Here is a 13,688-nt window from a genome sequence, read left to right on the forward strand (position 1 = left end):
CAATTCTCAAAGTTGTATATTTTAAATATTTTTTTAATTTTAAGTTTTGTTATATGCATATTTATATCTTATTTTAATTTTGAATTTTTGCACTGTTTTAGAACGTTTGAGACCCATTAGAATTTTATGGTAAATAAATTTTGTTATTACAACATTTATATAATAATATAATTGAGTTGAATTTGAGTCAACATCCTTTAAGTTGAATGAATCGATTGAAAAATAATATTACAGATCAAATTTGAACAACATTTGAAAGATAGGAACAATTATATTTTCGTTGTTAATTTTGCATCGAAATTATATTTCATATGGTAAACTTTTTATTATTGTTTGTATTTATATATTATTTATGTATTTATTTATTTAAGAAGCATGTTATGTATTGTTATAGATAGATTATATTTAAATTATAAAACAAAAAAATTGAGAAAAAATATAAAAAAGAAATAGTTATCAAACAAGTTTTTATTTTTGAAAATGGTTGCCGAACATATTTTTATTTTTAGTTTTTAAAAATAATAAATCAAAAATAAGAAACGGAAAACAAAAAATGAGAACATTATCAAAAAGGACCCTTAATTGTTAATATTACTCATTGCAATTAGCTTAATACTCTTATCCTAAAAATGATATGCTCGTGTGATAATTTTGGATCATGAGATAGATACGTAATTTACTCATGTAAATAAACAAATAAAAGTTGTGTTGGTCTATACCACTAATTTTGTGTTAAATTTTTTTCCTAAAAAGAATTGTGTAACATTTAAATAAAAACTCGATTCAGCTATTAAGCATAATGCAAAATGTTAGCCATACAAATTTAGAGTAAACTAGAGTTTAATTTTTATTTAGTCCTTAAATTTTAAAATGTTACATTTTTGTTTTTAAATTTTGAATTTGGTTTCAATTTAATTCTTGTGACTTTGAAATTAATACCAATTGTCACAATCGCACTCTCGTAAGGATTTCGAAATGATTATGCGGTACTTGTTCTCACCATTGAATAAGTCAACCAACTCAAAATCGAATAGTTGGTGGTATAATGGGCGTTTCTCACAACTTTCGACCCCATTTCTTGATAAAGTGGTTTTAGAAAACAAGTTTAAAAGAAAAGATTTTTACAAACACTTGAAACCAGGTTTGAGAAAAGAAAGCTTGTCGTAGGCTAGAAAACAATAAAGGACAACAACAGTTTAATAGCTTACAACTTCGGATATGAAGGTATGATGATTAGTCTTATCTCATTAAATACTTACCTTTCAATCCTTGGTGTTAATGCTTATTTATTAGTTTAAAAGAATTAAACCAGTTTTACAAATTTTCCATCACTATTTGAATCAATAAAAAAATTCACATCATAACTATTTTAAATAATTAATTGAAAAATAATGTCTACCAAAGTGACCATTAATAAAAACTTGAGGGTAAAAGTGTAAAGTATTAAAACCTAAGGACCAAAGAAAAACTAAACTAAAAAACTTGTATGTAAAAATGTAACATTTTAAAACTTACACTACAAGAATTTTGGACTTTAATGTCGGTTGGAAAAAGTGAAACCGGATGTATAATGTCGGTTTTGTTTTCTTAAAAAAGCAGATCTTTACTGTCGGTTTTAGACTGACCTTGTAGGTATACCGACATTAAAGATCTGCTTAAAAAAATCAATTTTCTTTTTTTTCCCCATTTTTTTTTCATTTCCCGCTTTACCCACCCCCTCCCCCTTCAATTTTCTTTTTCCTTTCATTCTCAGACTTCCACTCACCCAGAATCCATGTGAAACCCTTCCAACACGATCCTTCCACACAAAACCCACAACCCGGCCAAGCATCCGATTAAAACCTTCCCGACCCCCCCTCCTTGTCCATTTTTAGCAACCGATGGTCTCGAATGCGCTCTTTGCGAAGAGAGAAGACCGGAGACTCGTTGACTTTAGAGTAGGCTCTTGGAGGTAGCAGCGGCATTTTTCCAGAAACTTCCACTTGATTGTCCTATATCGTTTAATCGCTCTACTTCGCTCTGGCAGCCAACCTCTGGTAAGAAGAATCGGAACGCCTTGCCACAGAGTTCAAGTTCTCAAGCTCGCTCCCCCATTGACCTTCACTAACCTCCGGTAAAAAGAATACTCCACCCTTTAGAAGCGAAATCACTTGGTGGTGTACAAATCTTTTCGTTATATTTTGGGTATATTTTCATCCATCTTTTGGTTATATTTTAAAAAGTTCTTTTAAATTTTTTATCTTCCAAAATGTCTTGCAAATGAGAAAGATTAAAAAGGTTCTTGAAACACCTCCATAATATCACAAGTTAGATGTTATTAGAATGTCATACAATCATATTATTATGATCAAAATTATCTCGATAGTAGATAGGTTACTAATTGTTGTTACACTCTTTTCATTTAAACAAAATATACAAGAGAAGGGAGCAATATTATGGTGATTGAACCATATAGAAGATAGGTTACTTGTTTTCTTATCTTTTTTTTTCTTCTCTCTTGACAAGGTGATTCTTTTTTTTCAAAATAGTCTCTTCTTAGCCTTTTCGAGTGGATACGAAACTATTCCAGAGTAAGGTTCTTTTGGAAACTAGTCGAATTAGAATTTGAGAGCTAACTCATTTGAGTAATAATGAAATGACTTTAGTGAAGTTTTTCGTTTTGTTAGGTTCAAGTTTGATGTATAACGCTAAGTTTTGATTCTTAAGGATTTAGAAGGAAAATAGGAAGATTGCATTGGACATGTTTTAAGAAGGTTGACAAGTGGAGAAGGTGCATCTAACACAAAAGGGACTTCATAACAACATTAATAACAAGTACAAGGTAATATTTATAAGACGCTTATCTTAAAAGTCTATTTGTTCTAAACTTTTGGATTAGATTTAGTGTTAGATTGCGAAGCCACAAGACTACAGTTTGAGAATCTTGTTTTGAGATATGAGAATCCAATAATTGTTGAATTTGATTAAGATATTTCCTTATTAACGATTTTGTTTTATGTTCCAACTTTAAGTTGTACTCGTTGTTTGTGTTTCTGTGACCTCTATTATCCAATCTTTAGTCTTCTTTTTTTTTTTTCAATTGTCTTACTCAATTCTCCTTATACTATCTCTAAAATCATTCGTGAAATAGACGTGCGAGAAAAAGCCATGAGAAGGTGTCCTCTATGCTGAGTTTGCAAATGCAATAAGATATATAAATAAAAGTTTATCTGTAGAAAACCGTTTAAGATTTCTCCACTGGGATTTGAACAAACATGCGAAAAGGTATTATAGCCATTATATACTTGGAAGTAGCAATATTCTATTGAAATTGTTCAATTTCATGTGAATTTGATTATGATTTTTTTTCGAACTCTTTTCTACAGCAAAGCTTCCAACGTTTTGATGCAGCTTGGAAGGGTTGCTACATATGTGTTGAACTTAACTGGGATCTTCTACCGTCAAATAGCATCTAATTTAAGCTCAAAGGAGTTGTTAAATTGGACCTACTTTAAGTAAGTTTTACAGATAGTTGTTTATTAGTAGGTGCATGAAACTTGTTCCCTCATACATGCCTATTTGGATGTAAGAATGGTACTAGGTTGTTACCCCAATTTCAAAACTCAATTTAGGAGTTGTCAACTAAAATTTCAAAATAATTACGGTTTGAATAAAGTTCTTTAACTTTCATAAGTGAATCGCTTAAATTCTTAGACTTTCTTTTTAACATTATTGATTCATCGTTCACATATGTTAAATTGAGGTGAGAATTAAACTATTTTAGAGTAAGGTTCTCTTGGAAACTAGTTGAATTAGAATTTTTGAGCTAACTCATTTGAACAATAATGAAATGATTTTGAGTGAAGTTTTTCATTTTATTAGGTTCAAATTTGACGTGTAAGACTAAGTTTTGATTCTTGGGGATTTGGAAGGGAGATAGGAAGATTGCATTAGACATGTTTTAAGAAGGTTGACAAGTGGAAATGGTGCACCCAACACAAAAAGGACTTCACTAACAACATTAATAACAAGTACAAGGTAATATTTATAAGATTCTTATCTTAAAAGTCTATTTGTTCTAAACTTTGGATTAGATTCAGTGTTGGAATAATATGACTATCTTGCAATTATGGTAGTCATAGCTTAGTTGTTTATGAATTCCATTGAGTGGTTTATGGTAGTGGAACTTCTTAGGCATCCTTTGGTAGTTTATATTTATGCATTATTTGTCTAAATGAATCCGGTTGCACTATGGTAGTTTGTGGGTTATTCATGCATTGTGGGTTAGGTTAATTCTTCATTATCATCGTCAAATCTTTTGTTATCTCTTGTTTAACCATTTATTGTGCTTCTTCGTCAATTTGAATCTAATTCATCCTTGGAATTTTGTTTGGATAATCTAGGATTGACCCTTGATAGCATCTTTTAGTTGGAGATATTTTTTGTGGTTTCATTTGATTGAAGTTTTATATCCATTTGGTGTGCTTTTTAGTTGCTTGAAGTTTTGGTGTTGCTTTAGGGGACTTTTTACTTTTTAGTTATATGGATAATGTAAACTTTTAAGTTGGAGATGCTAATTTCCTCCTTTCTTCTTTTGTATTCTTATGCTTATGTTTTGGCATATTTTGGATTTTTATTATGTGATTTGAGCTTCTGTGTGGTTGTTTATAACATAACATGATATCTTGGCCTTCTTTGTAAATTCCCATGAATACTTGAAATCATAAATTCCCATGTTGTCTTTTCATAGCTCCCTAGCTTGAATTTCATAGATTCTTTGTGTGAGGTAATTTGTTGATTACCTTGGTTTTAGAGTTAAATTATCATCCAATTCCTCTTTTGTAACTTATTATTATGGATTTGTGAAAGCAATTAATAATTTATTTTGTGCTTTGACAGGTTGATTACCTTGCTTTTAGGGACATGTCGTTTTTAACTTTTTGACCGACATAAAAAATGGATTGGACAATAATTATATTGAATACACGGACAATAATTGAAAAAAAAAAGGACATAGTATTTACAAAAAACGGATAATGATTAAAAAAGTGGATAATAATTCTGGATTTTAATACACCAATAAAAGTTCTCACTCTTTTTTTATACATGAATAAAAGTTGTTTGGATCTAAACAAAATTTTAATTTTTCTATGTAACCCTTATGAGTTTTGGTAATTTGTTGATTATCTTGATTTTAGAGTTAAATTATCATCCAATTCCTCTTTTGTAACTTATTATTATGGATTTGTGAAAGTAATTAAGAATTTATTTTGTGCTTGGACTGGTTGATTACCTTGCTTTTAGGGACATGTCGTTTTTAACTTTTTGACCGACATAAAAAATGGATTGGACAATAATTATATTGAATACACGGACAATAATTGAAAAAAAAAAGGACATAGTATTTACAAAAAACGGATAATGATTAAAAAAGTGGATAATAATTCTGGATTTTAATACACCAATAAAAGTTCTCACTCTTTTTTTATACATGAATAAAAGTTGTTTGGATCTAAACAAAATTTTAATTTTTCTATGTAACCCTTATGAGTTTTGGTAATTTGTTGATTATCTTGATTTTAGAGTTAAATTATCATCCAATTCCTCTTTTGTAACTTATTATTATGGATTTGTGAAAGTAATTAAGAATTTATTTTGTGCTTGGACTGGTTGATTACCTTGCTTTTAGGGACATGTCGTTTTTAACTTTTTGACCGACATAAAAAATGGATTGGACAATAATTATATTGAATACACGGACAATAATTGAAAAAAAACGGACATAGTATTTACAAAAAACGGATAATGATTGAAAAAGTGGATAATAATTCTGGATTTTGATGTCGGTTGACAACCAACATTAAAAATAGTGTTATTAAAGCTTTTTAATGTCGGTTTTAAACCGACATTGTACACCCTCTTCAATATCGGTTTAAAACCGACATTAAAGGGCTTTAGTAACACTATCTTTAAACCGACATTAAAGTCCATAATTCTTGTAGTGAATTAGAGACCAAATGAAAACTAAATACAAAACTCAAGAATAAAGTATAATATTTTAAAACTTATGGTACAAATGAAAATTGACTCAAAATCTAGGGGCTACAAAACATATTTTTCCAAAAATAAAACTGACAAACAAAAAATGAACAACAGCCTTTCTAAGTGATAGTGTATTTGATTTTCGTTTTTGTTTTACAACAGCCTTTCTAAGTGATAGTGTATTTGATTTTCGTTTTTGTTTTATATTTTCTTTTTCAAACCATTCTTACTCCCTCCTACAATATTAAGCAACTACTAAATATAGAAATTTAATTCAAAACAACTTTCTATTCTTTAGAATAAAATTCTTCCAAAAAGATGAAATCTTTTTGTCTCCAGAATAATAATCTTTTCATATTTTTTTATTGTGTTGTTTACAAAAGATTATTTCTCATTGTACATACACAATTTCCAAAAATAGTAAAAACAGAAAGCTACTTTGAAAAATATTTTTTCACAAATTACAAAAATCACCTCTAAAATATGGTAGTAATTACAATTATACCCTAAAACTTTAAATGATAAAATTTGAGGCCTCAAACTTATATATATGTTAAAATTGGACCCTTAGTAGAAACGGTAACAATTGTATAAGTTTGATGATTCGATTTTTATCATTTGTAGGTTCGATATTGTTGAATATAGAAAACCTCCTCTTACCTTGTCCATATGATTTTATTCCCTATAATTTGGGTTTATTTTTATTCTTACCATATGTACAATTTTTTACTGTTATAAGTTTTTCTATAATTAGCTATCATAGTTGTATAGATAAGGGATGCTCCCTTTTGTAAAATTATCACAAGAAATATAGAAAGAGTTTTGTATTACAACATGGTATCAGAGCCAACTCTATGAATCTTTTCTATAGGTTTCACGTCTGAAACCCTAGAAAAGAAAACAGAAAATCTCAAACATACCTAGTTGCTGGAAGCAATGCACCAGAAGAAACCTCCATCGATTCCTTGCGTGAAGCTTCACGTCCGAAGAGAAACGCATCAAATCGCATCGAACTAGTGGATCACAACTAATCCAAAGCATCCATAGCCGAAACACAGTCTTCGACCGACGACCAAGAACACGTTCATCAACCGAAAGTCATCGATCGTGGGTGCCAATTCCCGAAAATCTCGTCTCCGGTCATGAATAGTCGCGAATCGTGGGTGGAAAACGAAATCGCGAAAGTCATCGACAGAACCTCAAGGGTCAAGTCATGGGTCTGGGAGTAAATAAAGTCGGGTCGCGCCAGGTTTGTGCCTTGTGGGTCGGATCGGGTAAAGTTGTGGATCTGAGAGTAAACGGAATTGTTGCAGATCTGGGAGTAAACGGAATCGGGTCGAACCGGGTCTGTGCCTTGTGGGTCGGATTGGGTGAAATTGTGGGTCTGGAGTCGGGTCTGGAGCATGAACCGGGTCTAGATGAATTTTTTTATCAGTTTTTATTTTTTTTTTCTTTTCCTATTTCCTTCTTAATTGATTGTTTTTCCAATCAAAATTTTTTTATGGCATCCATAAATTCTAACAATACTGAAGGGATCGTACTTCCAATTACTAATCAAAAATTGAATGGAAGGACTTACCTACATTGGTCACAATCAGTTATAATGTTCATATGTGGAAAAGGAATGGAAGATTACTTGTCAAGTAAAAATCCTATCCCAAACCAAGTTGATCAAAGATATAAGACATGGAAAATGGAAAATAATATGGTTATGTCATGGCTAATCAACTCCATGACGATAGAGATTGGTGAAGGTTTTTTACTCTTCTCAACTGCAAGCGAAATCTGCGAAGCAGCTCGTGAAACTTATTCTGACCAAGAAAATACTGCAGAGTCATTTGAAATTGAAGGCAAAATTCATGAGCTACGGCAAGGGGATATGCAAGTCACTCACTATTTTACTCAACTATCTCGACTTTGGCAGCAACTGGACGTATTTGAAAGCCATAAGTGGGAATGCACTGCAGATGAAACTACATTCAAAAAGATAGTTGAAAAGAAACGAGTGTTCAAATTTCTGCTTGGCCTTAATAAATAACTCGATGAGGTACGTGGTAGAATCTTAGCTATTAAACCATTACCAAACATCAGAGAAGTTTTTGCATAAGTGAGAAGAGAAGAAAGTAGGAAGAAACTATTAGGAGTGACTGCTAGTTTAGAATCTAACGGATCGGCCTTACTTGCTCGCAACCTTGGTAATGAGGTACGTACAAATACTCATGATAACCGTTACAATCGAAACCAGAACCACACACGAACTGAGAATTGGTAACGAAAACCAAGACCATGGTGTGCGATAATGGGCAGAAATGCACGTTATTACAGTGCAAAGTTATAAAACAATGTATGATTGCAATGGTAAAAATATATAATATTGCGTCCAAAAGAATTAGGTTCACAACATTGCGATCGCATGCGTCCATTGCATTAAAACAACTAACTTATGTATTTTTGTACAGAAAATGCGTTGGCGCAAGGCGAAAATGCGATCCGAAGAAATTAGCATTAAGAGATTGCAACCGCAAGGCTATGCGATCATTTGCACTCGTGTAAATTTACTCAAGAAGGTAGCCGCATAGAACCGGCGCATCAAGGTAGGCGCATCTGGGTGAAAGCTTAATATATCACGATAGGACAGAAAGCTGATGACGATCGATTCCGAATTAAGTTGACAAGCCGTTAACGCCATACTGTAGCAAGTACACTCAACATTTTGGTGACAATTACTCGGCACATCAGACAGAGATTTAATGTTATCCCATCAGTGCAATCATAAGAGAGAATAAGCTTTTCACCCTGAAGCTCTATAAATACCGAAGGCCACCTTCAGTGAAGGAGTTCGCCCAGTTTTAGAGTTCGGATAGTTAGCCTTGTTCTTTGTTTTTTTATACTTAGAAGGCGGAAGCGAGAGAAGGGAAAAGACGCCGGAAGATCGTCCTAGTCAGTTCGAGAGAGTGCCAAAGGGCGTGGAAAGCATAGGGAGGGTCAACTCTCGCGAGAGCGAGAATATCTTTTGAGCAAAGTAGAGAAGAACAGTGTAAAAGTCGTGGGAAGCAAGAAATTGCTACCAGGCTCTTTATTCTTAATTTGCATTGTCATTCTGTACTTCGATTATATATATATATAATGGACCTTGCATTTCTACATCGGTTCTCTCTCTGTAAAATATGCATGAGTAGCTAAAACTGTCGAATGGGTTGAGAAATACTTAGCTAACATGACCTAGGATCTTCATTGCATGCGGTCATTTTGTCTTATGTTGCGCCCATCACCCTTTAGAGCTACTCGAGTGAGAGTCTAAAGAAAGAACCTAAGACTTTAGAGAGCTAGGTTAGAATCTAAACTCAAAAGAGCAAGATTAGATCTGCATAAGCAGGAGATAGAGACTTAGAGATAAACTCTGTTTACCAACATGCATCACATGTACCCTAGAGATAGGTTATGATAGTATGCGGTCACCTTGTGTATGTGTGTGTCATTCGTCATCGCATAGACAAGAATAGAGGCTTAAACGTAGGTCCTATAGACACCATCGCATACATCGCATGCGTTCTAAAACTAGAAGCTATAGCATTTACATTGAGAGATGACTTACTATTGTATGTGTGTAGCATGATCGCATAACATGAACGCATTCTTAGGAAGTGTTAGCTAAATCCCTTCTCAACCCGTTCTCCGGCATACTCATTGCATCTTTCGTATTATTAACTATTTTCTTAAATCCATCGTATAGCTTTTATATTTAAACAACCAACCAACCAACGCATTATTTTATTTATTACCGCAAAGTGATCTAAAAAATTACCATCGCATACTATTTCCCTTAGTCTCTATGTTCGACCCTAGGCTTATACTCAGTAGGATTTATACTTGGGTCTTATTGAGAAAACTTGCATGTACAACGTATTTTCTACCATCGCATTCCTTACCATTACTTCATCGCATAACATTACGCATCAAGCTTTTGGCGCCGTTGCTGGGGACTTCGGCAATACATTGTGCTAACGGTAATTTTTTGAATTTCTTTGCAGCTTTCAATCTCTGGCGCATTACGACCCAAAGATTGGAAGAACGTTTCGACGAAGACTAAGAGACAGCCGCCACCAACAACAATAAGAGAAAGATAATATGGCGGAACAACTAGGAAATGGAGCACCAAATGAAAATAATATCATGGCAAATCTCATCCTATTGGCGAACGACCCCAATAGGCCCATTCAGGACTATGTGTCGTCCAACCTCTATGATTTCTCCCCAGGAATCATGAGGCCGACTCTTGACGGATCGAGATTCGAAATGAAACAAGTGATTCTGCAGATGATCCAAACTGTCGTACAGTTTGGTGGTAGGCGTGGCAAGGATTCGCACGCCCACCTCTGGAATTTCATTGAGATTTGCAACACGTTTGTGTTCCCTAATATCTCCACTAAGGAGGTTCAACTAACTTTGTTTCCATTTTTTTTGTATGACCAGGCACGAAAATGGGCTTATTCCCTCGAACTAGGGGAGATTACATCATGGGAGCAAATAGTTGAGAAGTTTATGAAGAAGTACTTCCCTCTGATGAAGAACGACAGAAGAAGGAAGTTGATCACCAATTTTGAACAGGATATCGACGAATTACTCAGCGACACTTGGGCGAGGTTTAAGAGGCTGGTAAAAGATTGCCCGCATAACGGCTTACCAAACCGCTTATAGATGGAGATTTTCTACCACGGATTAAACCCTGCATCACAGACGGCTGCCAATGCTGCAGCAGCTGGAGGTCTCATGGATAAAACTTATGATGAGGCCAAGAATATCCTTGATCGCATTTCTAAAAATCATGAAGACTAGAGAGAAAGCGATCAAAGATTGAGAATCAAGGACAGTGACGTGAATAATGGGGCCATCACATCCCTTCAGAGTTAAATGACTGCGATGATGAACTTGATACAGGGAATCGCAATCAATAGCCCAGCAATGCATAGTGGGCAAGTGAACGCAATCAACCAGACGACCGCAAGTTGTGCTACTTGTGATAAAGGACATCCAATGGAGGAATGCTCGCGAAACCCACAGTCAGTCTATTTTGTGAAGAATAATTCGTTTTCTGACACGTACAACCCTGGGTGGAGAAACCACCCTAACTTCGTGTGAAAAAATCAACAGCAAAATTTTCAATCAGTGGCACAAAAAGAAGGACCACCCGGATTTTTTCCGCGAACCAACGGTCAAATGCATAATCAAGCCAGTAGTTCGCAGGCGCCGCAATCTTCCTCTTTGGAGAGTTTGTTGAAGCAATATATTGAAAAGAACAAAACAGTGCTTCAAAATCAAGCCACGTCTATCTGTAACCTGAAAATTCAGATAGGCCAGATTGCGGGCGAACTCAAGAATAGACCGTAAGGGGCCCTGCCGAATTTAACAGAACTCCCTGGGAAAAATGCAATGTCAAGTTGTGACATTGTGGAGCAGAAAGACTATGGTAGGGGAAAAGAAGAAGCCTAGCCAGACTGCTCCAATTGCGCTGGAACCAGAGATTGCGTTGACTCGAAAAGAAACAGAAGAAAATAAGGCAAAGAAACCAGAGATTGCGTCCATCTCGGAGCTGAAAAAACAGGGATCGTAAGAATACAGTTGCCACCATTCCTTCAGAGACTAAAAAGAAGAAAAATGATGAGGTACAATATCAACGCTTCATGGATATGCTAAAACAGTTGCATATTAACATTCCATTCGCTGAAGCGATTGAACAGATGCCTGCATATGAGAAGTTTCTAAAGGATATGGTGACAAAGAAGAGAGGCACTGGTAAGTTCACAATGGTGGCTTTGACGCAAAGTTCAAAATCTATAATCCCACCGAAAATGTGTGACCCTAGAAGTTTCACTATACCTTGCTCTATTGGAGGGTTATACATCGGTCAAGCGCTATGCGATCTCGGGGCCAGCATCAACTTGATGCCCCTATCAATTTTCAAGCAGCTGAATGTGGGACAGCTTGCACCCACAACAGTGACTCTCCAATTAGCAGATAGATCTCTTGTGCATCCAGAGGGGAAGGTGAAGAATGTCCTAGTTACGATCGACAAATTCATATTATCAGCAAACTTCATCCTCTTGGACTACGAAGTAGATAAGAATGTACCCATCATCCTGGGGCGACCATTTTTATCCATCGATCGTGCCTAGATTGATGTGCACAAAGAAGAGATCACATTGAGCGTGAATGGACAGAAGCTCAGGTTTGACATTATACAGGCCATGAAATATCCTAATGAAGAATACCTCAATAAATCCGACGATGAACCAAGTTTGAATGAAGAAGAAAAGTCTGAAGATGAAAATGAAGATGATGATGCGATCGCGTCCATTGCAGCATGCAATGCGATCACAAAAAAAACAACTAACGATGATGAGATGATCGCATCCAAAGAAGACCAGCTGACAGTGAACGAAGAAAAAAAACAACAAAACCATCCTTGGAACACCCACAAAAAATAGAGCTGAAGATCCTTCCTAACCACCTGAAGTATGCATTTCTGGGGCAGAATAAAAAGCTACCTGTAATTATTTCCTCTGCACTTAATGAAGAACAAGAAAATGCATTACTGAGCATTCTAAGAAAGTAAGTAAAAGCAATTGGCTGGACGTTCGCAGACATTAGAGGGATCAGCCCCGCATACTGCATGCATAAGATTCGTCTCGACGAGAATCACAAAGGATCGATCGAACATCAGCGTAGACTCAATCCTACGATGAAGGAGATCGTAAAGAAGAAGATAATCAAGTGGTTAGACGTGGGCACCATCTATTCAATAGCCGACAGTACGTGGGTCAACCTCGTGCAATGTGTGTCGAAGAATGAGGGATGACGGTAGTCCCTAATGCAAATAACGTACTGATACCAATGAGGATCGTCACCGGATGGTAGAGTTGCATGGACAACCGCAAATTAAATACGGCAACAAAGAAGGATCATTTCCCTTTGGCTTTTATCGACCAAATGCCAGATCGCCTAGCTAGAAATAATTTCTACTTCTTCTTGGATGGATATGCCGGTTATAACCAGATCATGATTGCTCTTGAAGATCAAGAAAAAACTACATTCACCTGCCCGTATGAAACATTTGCGTTTCGACACATGCCGTTTGGCCTTTGCAATGCGCCGAGCACTTTCCAAAGGTGTATAATGGCCATCTTTTGTGAATATCTCGAAGACTCTGTGGAAATTTTCATGGACGACTTCTCTATGTATGGGCAAACATACGAAGTCTGTCTCAACAACCTGGAGAAGATATTGAAAAAGATGTGAAGAGACGAACCTCGTGCTTAATTGGGAGAAATGCCACTTCATGGTGAAGGAAGGCATTGTGCTTGGGCACAAGGTCTCCAAGGATGGGTTGGAGGTGGACAAGGTAAAAATTGAAGCAATTGAAAAGCTCCCACCTCCAAGGAATGTAAAGGCTATCAGGACTTCTTGGGACATGCTGGATTTTATAGACATTTTGTCAAAGACTTTTCAAAGATTGCACGACCACTGAGTGTGTTGCTGAAGACAAATAGAAAGTTTGACTTCGATGACCAATGCCTCAACGCATTCATGATTTTGAAGAATGCATTGACAATCGCACCAAATTGGATACAACCCTTTGAATTAATGAGCGACACAAACAGTTATGCGAT

At 35.3% G+C, this 13,688-nt stretch overlaps 1 protein-coding gene across 1 annotated transcript; it reads left to right on the forward strand.

Annotated features, from left to right (window-relative positions):
• Positions 1 to 7,624: 7,624 nt before the first annotated feature.
• On the forward strand, positions 7,625 to 8,059 carry LOC150036310 (uncharacterized). Its single transcript, XM_090313633.1, has one exon. The coding sequence runs from the start codon at positions 7,625 to 7,627 to the stop codon at positions 8,057 to 8,059; it is 435 nt and encodes a 144-aa protein (XP_090169759.1).
• Positions 8,060 to 13,688: the final 5,629 nt, after the last annotated feature.

This window comes from Benincasa hispida, chromosome 5 (assembly GCF_027475165.1).
Source record: "Benincasa hispida cultivar pf3 chromosome 5, pf3_genome.v1.1, whole genome shotgun sequence".
In the NCBI taxonomy this organism is placed as follows: Eukaryota; Viridiplantae; Streptophyta; class Magnoliopsida; order Cucurbitales; family Cucurbitaceae; genus Benincasa; species Benincasa hispida.

Coding starts and splice junctions, on each gene's coding strand:
- LOC150036310 (XM_090313633.1), top strand. CDS start 7,625: ATGTTCATATGTGGAAAAGGAATGGAAGATTACTTGTCAAGTAAAAAT.